The 13,974-nt window shown below is 45.9% G+C and overlaps 1 protein-coding gene across 2 annotated transcripts in view; it reads right to left on the bottom strand.

Moving 5' to 3' along the window:
• Window positions 1-13,974, bottom strand: part of ALK (ALK receptor tyrosine kinase) — an 805,341-nt gene that overhangs the window by 54,871 nt on the left and 736,496 nt on the right. For both annotated transcript variants that reach the window (XM_085019699.1, XM_085019698.1), the window contains one exon: window positions 1,857-2,019. In XM_085019699.1, coding sequence (XP_084875825.1) covers window positions 1,857-2,019 — 163 coding nt within the window. The remainder of the gene's footprint in view (window positions 1-1,856; window positions 2,020-13,974) is intronic.

The raw sequence follows: 13,974 nt of genomic DNA, 5'->3' as shown, positions 1-13,974 counted from the left end.
GATGCTGGCCAAGGCGGTGGGGCTCCCCTCTCCCAGGCTCTCATTTCCAGATGCTTCCTGGAGGTGGGGGCGGCCTGACCTCTACGTCCCGCCCAGTTCCTGTTCCCTGCCTCTCAGAGGCCAGGTGTGGGTTTTAGTGGAAAGAACACACAAACTTTGAGCCTGAGGGTCCTGGGTCCAAATCCAGCTTTGTCACTGATTGTGTGACCTTAGATCTGTGGCTAAGCTTCTCTGACTCCAGTTTCTTCATATGGAAACAAAGGAATATGAACAAAAACAATAAAAATGACGTCTACTTCACTGCTAAAAGAAGGAGAAATACCTGATGGGTCTTCAGTAAACCTTCACCCCCTTCTCTCTGGGACAGTGGAGACCCTTAGAAATTCAGCCAGGCAGGAATGGGAGGCAGGTCTGCTCAGTGTGGCAGGGCCAGGGTAGCCCGTCTTCAGCCATTTACTGGGGACATGTGGGTCCTGGAGCAGCTAATCTGATTGCAGCCAAACCTTGTTATTGCATTCCTGCCCCAATGTCATTTAAAAAGCACTTAGGGCTCTCCCTGGAACGCATTTACACTGAGGTCCCAGGGGTGGGGCTGCACAGAAAGTGGGGCAACCTGAGAAGCCCCTTTCCCTCCCAGGAGGCTGAGGATGTGCTGGGGGTGGGGGCTGGGGGAGGGGGAGCAGCCCACTTCCCACTGTATGGGGCCTCGGGGGGGCCTTTGCATTAACAACCGCATAATTGCGGTGCTTCCTGTTTACACAGCGCCCTGTGCTCAGGGGAAGGGCCTGCAGCAGAGCTGTGCCTCTGAGTTCAGGGCTTGGAGCTGATTTCCAGACCAGTGAATGGGGGGAGGCTCCTGATTCTCTGAGCCTCAGTCTCCTCATCTGCAAAAGGAGGGTTGAAGCCCTGGCCTCGCCCACGTCATTGAGGACATGTGTGAGGATGACAGTCTGGGGTGTGGTTAAGCCAGTGGGTCTTGGGGGCTGCATGGGCATCACGTGGGAACTTGCTAGAAAAGCGTATTCTCAATGAACGGATGGAGGGATGACCACCAGGCGTACCACGAAGACCCCTCCCTCCTCAAGCTGCATCCAATAAAGGTCAATGTTTGTCATACGTGCTTCACGAATGTGAAAATGTGAACATGAAAAAAAGAAGTTCATAGTTCTGGACCCCACTTAGACCTATAAAATCATACATTCCGAGAGTGGGGCAGAGATCTGGGTTTTAACCAGCCTTCCTGGCATTCCGATGCCTGCTGGAGGTTAGGAACCGCGGGTCTTAGCCTTGCCATTGGCTTCGCTTAGCTGAGTGCCTTTTGGAGTCGGGCCTCCCTCCAGCCTGGCCTCCCTCCAGCCTGGCCCTGCTCTATGGGATGCTGTGGGGTTGGGGTTCGCCTGGGACAAGAGTTCCAGAATAGCTACTTGCAAACAATAGAGGCCCAGGAAAAGAGGCTCGAGGATAGGAAATCATCTTTCATGTTTTCTCATCACACGTTTGTTTCCCAAACATTTTTACATTCATTGCCTCGTTTGGACAGCGTGAAGTAACATTCAATGAACAGCCCATGATAATTATAATTATTAATAAAGCTAAAGAATGTTCTGAAGCGAGCTCATGCGTGCCTATCATTTCCACAAATAGGCTGTGGGCTCCTTGAGGACAGGGGACACAGCTTCCTTTCTTGCCATACTCAGTCATCCCAAATTTCCCCATCTCCAGCCCTTACACTCTCTGGTATGCGCTAGTGTCTTGGCCGGCCCGGGCACCCCAGGGGGGCAGGCTCCCCAGGCAGGACCCCAGGCCCCTTCGGGAGGGTGGATTTGCTCCTCAGCCTCCCCCTCCCCTGTACGCACCTGTAGGTGTCGGTGGCTGGCACCTTCCAGGTCTGGATGCCCTTCAGGGGGCCCTCGCTCCCCACCACCACGCTCAGGTTGGAGTTCCGGTAGGCGTTGTTGCACTGGGCCTGCGTGGGGCCGTGGGGCCCACTGGCCCCGCACGTGGTGAACAGCCAGTGAACTGCGGCAGAAGGGGAAAGGCAGTCACTCGCTTGGCCTGGCCCTCCCTCCTCCACGGGCCTCCCTCGGCTCCCTCTGAGCTGTGGGCTCCACGGTACCAACACCTCGTTCCAAGATGGCACCAAGGTCTGGGCAAGCAATGTACTCCGTCATTTAAACTGCCAACTCCTGTGTGGCACGCCCAGGTCAGGTGCTGGGGGAGAGACACACATAGAGCAGATGTGGACCCTGGTCTTAGGAAATTCACAGCCTACTAAACGGAGATCAAAAGGGATGGAACAAGACAGGGCGGTAAGGAAAAAAAAAAGAAGCTATTGGAGTGAAGAAGAGGAAAAAAAAAAAGAAGCTATTGGAATGAAGAAGGGCTAACACTGCACCGTGGGAGTTCTGGGAGGGAAAGAAAACCCCTTTCAGGGGAGACAGTCCCGGGCAGCATCTGGGTCGCCCCCTGGTCTCACCGAGTCCAGCACAGGGCTAGGCAAACCACAGGGGCTCAATCTGCCCTGTTGGGACTCGATCTAACCTACTCCCAAAGGTCTGAAATCTGCATATAGGATCCTCTTAGCTGGAGGAAGATCAAAAAAGAAAATTGGACGCAGAGTCAGCTTCATGCCCTCCGTCTCCACGGCATCTGGGTTTGGAAATGCATTGAAAACAGCTTTCAGGCTGTCTCTGAAACAGAGAGTAGGAAACTGGGAAGCAGGTTACATCTGCCTCTGGTGCATGTCCTCTTTTGCCAGGCCCTCACCACTTCCTGGCACTCTGTCATCACCTGGAGCACCCAGTGCTCTTAGGTGGCTTCTGGGGGTGCCTCAGCAATGCTCAGCATACCCCCACCCTGCCTCTGCCAATTCCTTCCAACCTGAGCCAGGCTGGGACTTTGGGGGAATTGTCAGATTTCATGCTGGCAGAAATTCTAACATGTTTACAACTTATAAAAACATCCCCTCAACGTGCTCTTGATAAATTTTTTTTCTACTTAAAACGCAAAAATCTCATGATAAGACTTAAGAAATTATTTCCCTTTGAAGAGAATAAAATGGATTCTACCTGCAGAAAATTATGAAAAAATTAATTTGGGGGTATATAGCTTTGTTTGTTAAAATGTAAAACTCTTTTGAAGACTTTCAACAAACTTGAGGCAGAAATGAAAGGCTAATTGGGGTCACTAATGATTAGCAATGAGATTGCCATTACACCGGGCAGTCGTGCTCATCTAAAACTGGGCTGGCTGTGGTGAGCTTGTGGCAGTGCCTGGACCCCAAGGTCTGGAGACCAAAGCTCTAGCTGGGCTTCCAACGCATACAGCGACGCAGCAGCATACTCAACACCTTACGGGGCTCCGTTTTTGTTTTTGTTTTTTTCAAATGAAGATGTTGATGTCTATTTGGTTTCTGAAGGTCATTTCAAGGGCAAGAAGGTGATGAATTCATTCATCTGTGGTGTGAATGGCTGTTAAGTTTCTAATCTAATTGTATTATAAGGGGCAACCAGAGCAGGCTTGGCCAGCTGTCCTTTTACTGTCGCCAGTGCTCAAATCACCAGAGGGCCAAGGGGAAAGGACACGGGCTTTGAAATCCACCAGAACATGTGGGTTTGGGAGCAGCCTCTTTACTTATTGATTGTGGGATCTTGGTTGTGTTCCTTTATCTGTGAAATGGGCTGGATTGGCATGAGGACTAAGGAAGGAAGGATTCGAGGGGTATGAACGGTCACCGTGAGATCCTAGCCTCTAAAAGTGTGAGCTGTGTCACCGTCTCATGCCTGCACCCGAGGCTAGTGCTATTCCTGATAATGGGACACATGCCCAGGGTTTCTGTGAATACGGATCCCCTCGCCAATGGCACCCGGCAATTTACTTTTTGTTTTCTTTCTTTCTTTCTTTCTTTCTTTCTTTCTTTCTTTCTTTCTTTCTTTCTTTCTTTCTCTTTCTTTTTTCTTTTTGTCTTTTTAGGGGGGCACCCGCGGCATGTGGAGGTTCCCAGGCTAGGGGTTGAATTGGAGCTGCAGCTGTCAGCCTACACCACAGCTGCAGCAACACGAGATCCAAGCTGCATCTGCGACCTGCACCACAGCTCAGGGCAATGCTGGATCCTCAACCCGCTGAGTGAGGCCAGGGATCAAACCTGCGTCCTCATGGACACGAGTTGTATTCGTTAACCACTGAGTCGCAAAGGGAACTCTCGGCACCCAGGAATTTAAACTCAGTGAGTTGGGGATGAGGATAGAAGTGGGGAGAAAAAGGAGAGCTCAGAAAAGGAGAGAAAAAATATACTTCTCCTCATGATCTCCAGCTTCTTGAAGCTTATTCTGCAGGTGCAGTCTGCACCTATCACAGGGCCTGGGTTTGGGGGCGGCCTTGGAAAGCATGGGCTTGACACCCTACCCAAGCATCTGTCCTTCAGAAGGACCCTCCTCTAACTTCAGCCTAGCTTAACATTGTCTTGGAGGTTCCAAGATCTTCCCAGAGATGCTGGGTTTCTACTTTTTGGCCAAGTTGAGCATCTGATGAGGTAGGAAGAGGGGCTTTGGATTCAGATGGGCCAACTTTCTCACCCTGGATTTTGCCCCTGAGGAGCTGTGAGAGCTGGGGTAAATTGTATAGCCTCTCTGAGCCTCGGGTTCTTAATCTGAACAAATGGAGATGATAATACCTAGTGCTTAGACTTGCTGTGAGTATTAAATGATGGCCTAACAAAGTGCTTAGAATGACGTTTGGCATTAGAGATGCATAATGAATTTGGTTGAAAAACGGTGACTTCCTTTCCAATTTCCGACTGTAGGGAAGCAGAGATACTGAATCTCAAGATTTATGTTCCCCAGTCCGTAAAGAAGGGACTCTAGGGCTGTTTCTCAATAAAGGGACCAGTATTTCCCCAACTCAGCGGACATATATTAGTCTCAGGTGGTTTCTATACACAAAATTCTGTTTTCATTTTCAGTGACTGCTGATGGAAAGATCCAGAGCAGGAACTCTTTCTAAAGTGGATTCCACGGGAATAGAAGATTTGCTGTTCCAGGTGAGAGCCATGATACAGCCAGCCAGAATCCTGTGGCTCTCAGCAGCCTTCCAGGCGTGGGTGTCTTCCCTGCTTCCTTGGATGGCTCTGACCCTCATTATCTGCCCAGAGCTGTCTGGAATTAATTTCTGTATCCGGACCAGCACCACTCCTCGGGTTTCTGAATTTTTTGCCCTCTGTGCAAAGGCTGAGTTTTATGGGTGTGGGCTTGTCTTGCTGAAGCTTCATCCTGTTCATGCTCTTCATTCATTCTGTCTGGCATCTCAAAGACATCATAGTATGCCATAGCAAGAAGGGAGCTTGGAGAGCTCTGAATTCAGTGGCTTCCAAACGACTTGAGGACCTTTAAAAATCCAGATTTCAGGGCCCCAGAGATCCATATTAGTAGATATTAGGTTGGGACAATGGTGGAGGGAAGACAATACTTGAATTACGTGAAAATGTTCCCAGGGAACCAGCCTGCTGTACACAGGGTGGATAATCAGTCAAGCCAGGAGTTAAACATAGATATTCTGAGTTCAAGTTCAAGACTGGAAAAGTGCTATAGTCACCATGAAAGCCTCATGGAACCTTTCTGTGAGTCTGTTTTTTGTTTGTTTGTTTGTTTTTTCTCTTTTAAATCTATGGTCTAGGGCTCAGTTAAAGCCAGGACAGACTCAACTAAGCTTGCTCAGGACCAGAGAGTAGGCAGGCCACCATGAAGGGACTGGTGAGAGTCTGGTCAGGACACCGTGGCAGGTCGATCCTCCACTCCAGAAAATCCCGCAGTAGCGTAGCCTAGCAGAGGGGGCCATGAGTACCAATCAGGAAACAAACAAGCAGGTGCTTAGCACTAGGGCTTTGGTCCCCAGAGAGGCCATGGGGAGCCGGGAGGTGTCAGAAGGGAAATCCAGTAACTGGAGTGCTTGTAAGGTCAGGAAGCAGAGATACGAGAAGGACTTGGGTAATAAGCAATAAGGCAAAGTCTTAGTTTCTGGAGGGAAGATCAAGGTCACAGTGAGGTGGACTCGATGCTGAACTGCCGGTCTGAGAGTTCAAGGGTCCCCAGCTGAGAGTCTACCTTGATCCCCGAGGTTCTGTGGAGCCACTGGAAGATTAAACGGCCCCCAAGGAGGAGCCTGGATTGGGAGCAGGGGAGGGAGAAAGTCCGCTCTTTCTTCTTCTCTTACTTAAAAAAATGAAACTATTGTATTAAAACTCCTTTATGAGAGAAAGAGAGAGAGAGAAAAAAAGAACTGCTTTATCTTGTTCTAACTTATACCACAGACTGGAAACCTAGTTTAATACTAACTTGCACTTAAATTGTATAAAGAACCCACAAACATCAGAGTACTGATTGGTTTCAGACAGCTGAGTAGAGAAAAAATCCATTAGGTGCTGGGTTTCATTTTAAGTATATTGCAGCGCCCTCCAAGAAGAAACAAATCAATTAGTAATATACCGCACAATGGTAAAAAAAATAGGCTAGATAGTGATTGTGCTGGTTTTATTACTGTTGCTAAGCCATCTCATATGCTCAATTGAATGCAAAGAAATAGAGCGTGATGCAAAGGGAAATCAGTTCTCAACTATCATTATTAATCACAATAATAAGGATCTGCCTCACACTGAAGGCCCATCTGGTCGTCCCACGGAAGAGCACTCTATGGTTCATGTGCATCTTTTATAATATTTTGATTCCGATCCATGGAATTGAATTTTATCCATATCTGTTGACTGAGCCGAACTTCACAGGAGCTGTGACTTACTGAACCATTTTGCTGCTCATTGTAGATCCCACGAAACAAAAGAATGACCAAAATCTAAGTAACCATAATTATTCACTATCTGTAAATGTATATGACACCATTCTTTATTATAACGTGGAAAAAGTAATCCCTTTTTATGCCTACGTGATGAAAATTAATAAATTATTCTCCTTATTAGGGCACAATGAAAATAATATACATAGGGTTGTCATTGGGAGATTAAAATACTTCAGCTCTTTAAACCGTGGAGCAGCGTCCCTCCTAGATTTAAATCATTGTCTGATTATTGCTTTCTTTTTTTGATGCCAGCAGTTGAAGCTTAATGCCTAGGTTCATTTATTTATTGGGAGTTGAAAAATAATGGTATTCAAACTAGACTTTTTTTCATTTAGTTGGAATATATAAAGAGATGTTTCCTCTCATCTAGTATTTGGTTACCCAGTGGTATAGTTCATATAGAAAGGCAAGATAAATGCTCACTTTTTTCTCCCTGTTTGCAGTTTTCAGGGTAATGAATTCCTTCTCTATCATCCTCCGAAGTTGACTAATTAGTTGTTTGTATATCGTTATGAATACATGAATTTAAACATATTTTGAGTTTTCATCAATCATAATTATTATCCTTTAGAAATTCAAATTGTCACATTTTTGGTCAGTGGTAGCTTCCTGAGTTCTTCTACTTTCTTGCCATCTGATATGATGAAATGCTCCTTCCCCAGACCTGAACTCAGCCATTGTATCAAAAGCTTTGGATCTTTTAGTGCAAAAAGATATTTTAAGTATACGATCTGGATGCTATAGACACTTCTTGCTACTGGATTGGTGACTGTTTCTAGGCTTCTTTAGTGGACAGACCTGCGAAATATACATGTTGTGTATATATGTGTGTGTGTGTAAGCAAAAACATATATATGTGTTTGTAATACACACATATGTATATGACAAAATACCCCATGGACTCACACTGATCGTTCCAATTCAAATTCAGGACTACAGCGTTTTTAATTTAACCTCATCTGTATTACATCTGCATTTCTTTTCCCATACTGAGAAACTTGGCTCTCAAGAACACAGGTAAAAATGGAATTAGAATATTCTATAACTACTCATTCACTTTATCCTTCATTATACACAGAGCGGTAGCAAAGTAACAACACTGCAGCTATGCCGTAATCAGTATAAAAGCAGAGACCGGTAAAAACTTTTTTTTTGAATAATTGCTTTCCCTCATAAAATTTTTTGGTTATACTCTATCTACACTGTTTGGGCACACTGCCATTTCATATGTCACTCTCTCCTCTTTAATTGGTAGTCTGTAAGTATGATACGTTTAATACTCATATCAATCATGTTGATATATCTCTAGTTATTTTGGTTGTCTCAAGTCTGTTTTCAAGTAGATTCCTTAGGAAGGGCTCACGGGAGCAATATTCCTTGAGTTCTTGAATGTTGATAATATTTTTTCCCCTTGAATATATTAAATGATTACTTCATTTTCTTTTGGTATAAAGTACTACAGTCAAAAACTCTGATAACATAAATTTCATTCTCTAATAAATCACTTGCTATTTTTGCTTAGATGCCCACAATATTTTAATCTTTTTCCTTAAGGTACAGCAATTTTACTGTAATATATTTTGATATTGCTCATTCTGAATCAGTATTCTCAGGTACACAGATAGGCTCTTTTTCTTTTTGAAATTTCTTTTTGGCTTCACCTGTAGCATGCAGAAATTTCAGGATAGGGATTGAATCTGCGCCAGTGCAGTGACCCGAACCACAGCAATGACAATGCTGGATCCTTAACCCACTGTGCCACCAGGGAACTCCACAGATATGCTCCTTCATAGGTAGTTTCAACAAGAACATTTTTCTTGTAGTTTTTCTGGTTTGTTTTTGTTTTGTTTTGTTTTGTTTTTTTGCTATGGCATGAAGCAGCTTGATGTGGGATCTAAGTTCCCAGATCAGGGACTGAACCCAAGCCTCTGTGGTGCAAACGCTTAATCCTAACCACCAGATCACCAAGGAATGCCCTCAAGTTACAGCTTTATGTATTTGTTTTGGTCCTTTTCTTTCTTTCTTTTTTTTCTTTCAGTACTTCCTTATGTTGGCTCTTCATCACCTAGCTTTGATGTACACTACCTTTCTGATTTTTAAAAAAAGTTTTTTTTAAGTTTCTCTTTTCACTTTCTATTTCTCATAAGGCATTAACTGTTATGTTTATTTGCTTTTGCAGTCTTTCTGATTTAGCCTTCATTTCTGAAATTATTTTTTCCTTTACTTCAATTTCTTCTCTGAGTTTCACAACCTACTTTCTCATTTTTTATAATACCGATTTATGTTATTTTTCATTGTTTTCTTGTCTGTTAGCTCATTTTGAAATAGAAGGTTACAACTTTGATCTCTTTCTGTGTGTATCTTTCTGGGATGCTTTCATTTTTCTGTAAGGACGTTTTGTCCTCTATGCTCTTTTTAAAATTCTTATTGTAATTTGGATGGGGTTTGAGCTTGATACTTATGCATTTTTACCTGAAATTAATTTTCACAGACTTTACAAACATAGAGAAGAGACTTGTGGTTGCCAAGAGAGAGGGAGATGGAGTGGAATGAGATGGGAGTTTGGGTTAGAGATGAAAACTATTACGTGTAGATTGAACAAGCAATGCAGTCCTACTGTACAGCACAGGGAACTATAGTCAATCTCCTGGAAAGGACCATGATGGAAAATAATGTAAAAAATAACGCATATAGATGTATGATTGTGTCATGTTGCTGTACAGCAGAAATTGGCACAATATTGGAAATCAACTATAGTTTAAAACTGCATACAAAAGAAATGAATTTTCTAGAAATTTTAGGGTTCAGGAGATTTTCTAACTTCACAGAACTTCCTCTACTCTCTCTCTCTTTTTAAATAATACTGTTAAAAATATGGCAGTTTGCTTTCTGATGTTTCTGGCTCCATTTATCTTCCCCACTGGAGTTTGGCTATCTTCTTTTTTTGGTCTCTCTTATCCCTATCCTACTCAATAGTGATTTCACCCCCAGAAACTTCTTCTCAGGGTGGGCCCTTTCCTGTACAGGACACTCTGTGCCCAGACTGCTCGAGCTCCTTCAGGTCTTACCAAGGTCCCCTGTTATTAACATGCCACCAGGCTGGCAAGGACCCTCCTAGTTTCAGCAGCTGTTCTCAGCTTGTCAGTCATTTCCAGCCACCCCCTGTCAGCTATTCTGGGGTTCTCCTGTTCTCAGGTTTGTAAGACAGCCTGTTGCTTTCCTCATCGTTCTCTTGTGCAGATGCTGATACTGCACAGGGTTTATGGAGGTTGGCACGTTGTCCTCACTCACTTGTGTTTTGGGGCTGGAGGGGAACATCTTATCAAAAAAAATTTTTGTTGTTGTAAATATCTGCAGGTTTTCAATTTTGACATACTGTTGCTCAGTTTTTGCATAAAGATTCAGAGATTAAAAAAACCCCTACAATATTAGTGCCATCACTGCCATCATCGCCGAATCCTTAAAATATCTAAAATTTAGGAATCACTTGACGTGATGTGCTATGATCAGCCCCTTTGCACTATCTCTCTGGTCAGGTTTCTTGCCTGTATTTCTGTTCCTGGGACTGCAGAGTTTTTCAGATTTCACCCCAGGCCATCTGCAATGACCATGGTCTAGAACTTGCTATTATATTCTGCCTTAAAAAAAATGCAGTCTACTATGTATAATATAATGTCTTCTTGATAGTGCCACTTGGACTTGAGTTGTTTAGGGCTGTTTGAGCCTTTACTCAATGACCAGACATATTTCACATTAACTCGCTTTCTTCTCTCGGTACTGTCGGGTATGCTTCCTCAGTGCTCCAGGATGTTCCGTGCTGAATCTTATTTTGTACCCAGTGTGGGGTGAAGACAGGAGAGGGGCTCTATACTGCTCTGTGCATCAGACTGAGGGGGAGCGAGCTGCAGAAAAACCTTTATTTCACAGTTTTGGAATATATTTATATCTGGATACTTATATTTGGTGGAGAGTGGAACGTACTGGAAGTCGGATCTGAGATAAAGGAGGTTGCTATGATTCTGAACAAACAGTGCTGGGACTCTTCAGGCCATCAATTTCAACGTATTTAATTATGGTACATTTATGTCGCACCTCCTTCCTCCAGTTAGTTTAGCTCCTTAAAACCACATCAGGTCACGCCATAAGGAAGGGGAAGAATTGTTACTTTTATCTCATAAGACAGGCAATCATGTACAAAAGTGAAACAATTGGCCTGTGATTACGGAAGCTAAGGGAGGAGGGGGACATCGCATTTACTTTTTTTTTTTTTTTTTGCCTTTTTGCTATTTCTTGGGCCGCTCCTGCGGCATATGGAGATTCCCAGGCTAGGGGTCGAATCGGAGCCGCAGCCACCAGCCTACACCAGAGCCACAGCAACGCGGGATCCGAGCCGCGTCTGCAACCTGCACCACAGCTCACCGCAACGCCGGATCGTTAACCCACTGAGCAAGGGCAGGGACCGAACCTGCAACCTCATGGTTCCTAGTCGGATTCGTTAACCACTGCGCCACGATGGGAACTCCTGCTGACTGTTGTTGAAGCATTTGTTTGTTTCTCAGACTGAATTTGTTTCCAGGTACCCCCCTCCGTTAGTCACGCGTGGCTTTCTGGTCTTTTCTGTCGTATTCTTTTTTGAGGATGAAATGTTAGGAGGGGTAACGACAGCAGCGACAGCACCAGCTCTGTCTTTTGTACCAGCTGTGCTCACACACCATCTCTTCCTCCCTGCTATGTCTTTCCTCCCTTGGCCCTCACCCAGTTCCTCTGGCTGGGCTGGACAGGCAGGGTGCCTGCAAAAGCTGAGGTCTTGCAGGGGACAAAGCTCAGAGGCCCGCATCCTTTTCTGCGGAGAGGCAGGCATCGCTTTGCAGAGGAGAGCCTCGGAGCAAGCCAGCTCCTGGTCAGCAGGGCAGCCAGTCTGCGCTGTTGAGATAAAAGCTCTCAGGACTGAATTACCCTAAGCAGCTCTGACACCCTGGCAATCTGAGGGCGTTTCTAATGGCTCCTGGGACGGCTGCTGTGTGTGTTCTCAGCCTCCGCCTGCTCCCTGAGGGAAAGGCAGTAACACATGAGAGAGGGAAGGTCACAGGGAAAACACTCTCCGGAAAGCGGAGCTGTAAAAATTAAGTTAGGGGAGGCCTCGGGGCTAATTTTGTTATTCCCAAATTGGCTTCAGGCCGGAGCGGTGTTGCTAAAGCGTTTGATGCCGAGAGGGCTGCTGTGGGCTCACCCATCTGGGGGCTACACGTAATGGATTTGGTTATGGGGCTTCGGTGGGAAGAGGCGGTGGTGCACATACCAGCCTTGCCACACTCAGGCCTGAAGAGTCATGGATTTCTGCTCTTATCTGCTCTGTCCGCAGACCTGGGAGAGGACCCCTTGGTCTGGTGCGCGGCCACGGGGTTTGTGTGATGGGACCTGCTGCCTTCCTCGCCGTAAGGTCCAGCGGCTCCGGGGAGAGAGGCATCAGTGTGGGAGCCAGAGCCCCCACTGCTTTCCTCTTGGGAGTCATCGCTTACTGTTTGGTTCCAAATCATGAGTGAAATCCCTGCAGGGCCCTTGGGACTGTAACACCTCTGACGGGTGGGCAGATGGAGGCACAGGGAGCCCAGGGGCCGAGCGCTGGAAAGAAGCAAACGTCCTGACTCCTGGGTCAGGGTCCCACACTTTCTAAGACAAACTGGAGAATATTCCCACGTGAAAAGATATGATGGGAAATCCAGACGTCAAGGACAGAAAGGAAGGTGGTGGGAGAGGAGTTCCCGTTGTGGTGCAGTGGTTAATGAACCCGACTAGCATCCATGAGATCACAGTTGATCCCTGGCCTTGCTCAGTGGGTTAAGGATCCGGTGTTGCCGTAGCTGTGGTGCAGGTCGCAGACACGGCTTGGATCTGGCATTGCTGTGGCTGTAGGGTAGGCTGGCGGCTACAGCTCCAATTAGACCCCTAGCCTGGGAACCTCCATATGCCTCAGGTGCGACCCTAAGAAGACAAAAAAGAAAAAAAAAGAGTGGAAAGTGCAGGGAGAGAGGATGGGACCCAATATCGGACCTACACATGATAGACAGAACATATGATACAAGACAGGAGAAAATAAGAGAAGATTCACTTCTCTCTCCTGTTTCTGCTTGTGGTCACTGGAGATGCAGGGGCCACGAGGCAACAAGCGTGAGGAAGAGGCCGCGAAGATCACAGAGACGTGGGTCTTGACACGATCAGGCATGGAACTGAGAGTAGTCATGAGTAAGACCCCTGAGCTAACATCAGCAGGCATCTATAAAGCAGTTTCTGTTACAGGACCGACCCGTCCTTGGACCACCAGCCATTGTCTGGCTCAGACTTAAGGTGCACGGAGCCTTCTAGAATCCAGATCTCTCACTGCCTTGCAAGGAAAACACCACAGACCAGAGGGGGTAGGCCCCTGAGGAGCTGGCATGCACACACACCAGCACACACTCACCTTTGCACACCCACATCCACATAACTGAAATGCAGGAACCTTGCAGTCTACAAGGAAACACTCGAGCCCTACTCCTTAGTGGTGTGGACACGCCACTGGCCCTACGGCTGATGGAGCCGATCAACTGATAGACTGAATGGACAAGTCAGTAGGAGCTAAGTCATAAGGCTGGCAGAAGAAAAAGCAGCTCTTGTGAGGCTCAGGGAGTCTTTCTGACTTTCAGTTGGGTTGCTGGACAAGCCTGAGCTGTGCCTTATTTTCCTTACCCGCGAACATTAATCCCAGAATGGGATTGTTCGGTCTATCAGTCACTTAAAAAATATCAATTAAATGAATAAAATTCATTCTCACCTTATTATGAAGTCACTGTCAGTCAGTATTCACTATAAAAACCAAATCAGTCCTCTCTGATCCATCTACCTTGGATTTATTTGAAAAACTGTCCCTGGAGAAAGTTCTGGAGTCCCCATTATTTCTGAGAACTTGACAAGCTTTAAAAGACTAAAAATCCTCTTTCAGTTCATATCACTGAGTCTTTGGGGTCTTTGAGATCTTTGGGGGAATCCTCTATGCCCTCACCCAAGTCACGTATTTCCCCCAAAGGGAGTTGGAGGATTTCACCTGCAAATTGGTGATCAATGGATGGGGGAACTGATTGAACAAAAGAACAC

Source organism: Sus scrofa, chromosome 3 (genome assembly GCF_054392235.1).
Source record: "Sus scrofa isolate SSC_HxYL_T2T_F1_AM1 chromosome 3, Sscrofa_HxYL_maternal_Yorkshire_Landrace_v2.0, whole genome shotgun sequence".
In the NCBI taxonomy this organism is placed as follows: Eukaryota; Metazoa; Chordata; class Mammalia; order Artiodactyla; family Suidae; genus Sus; species Sus scrofa.
This window is presented reverse-complemented; position numbering and strand designations above follow the sequence as displayed.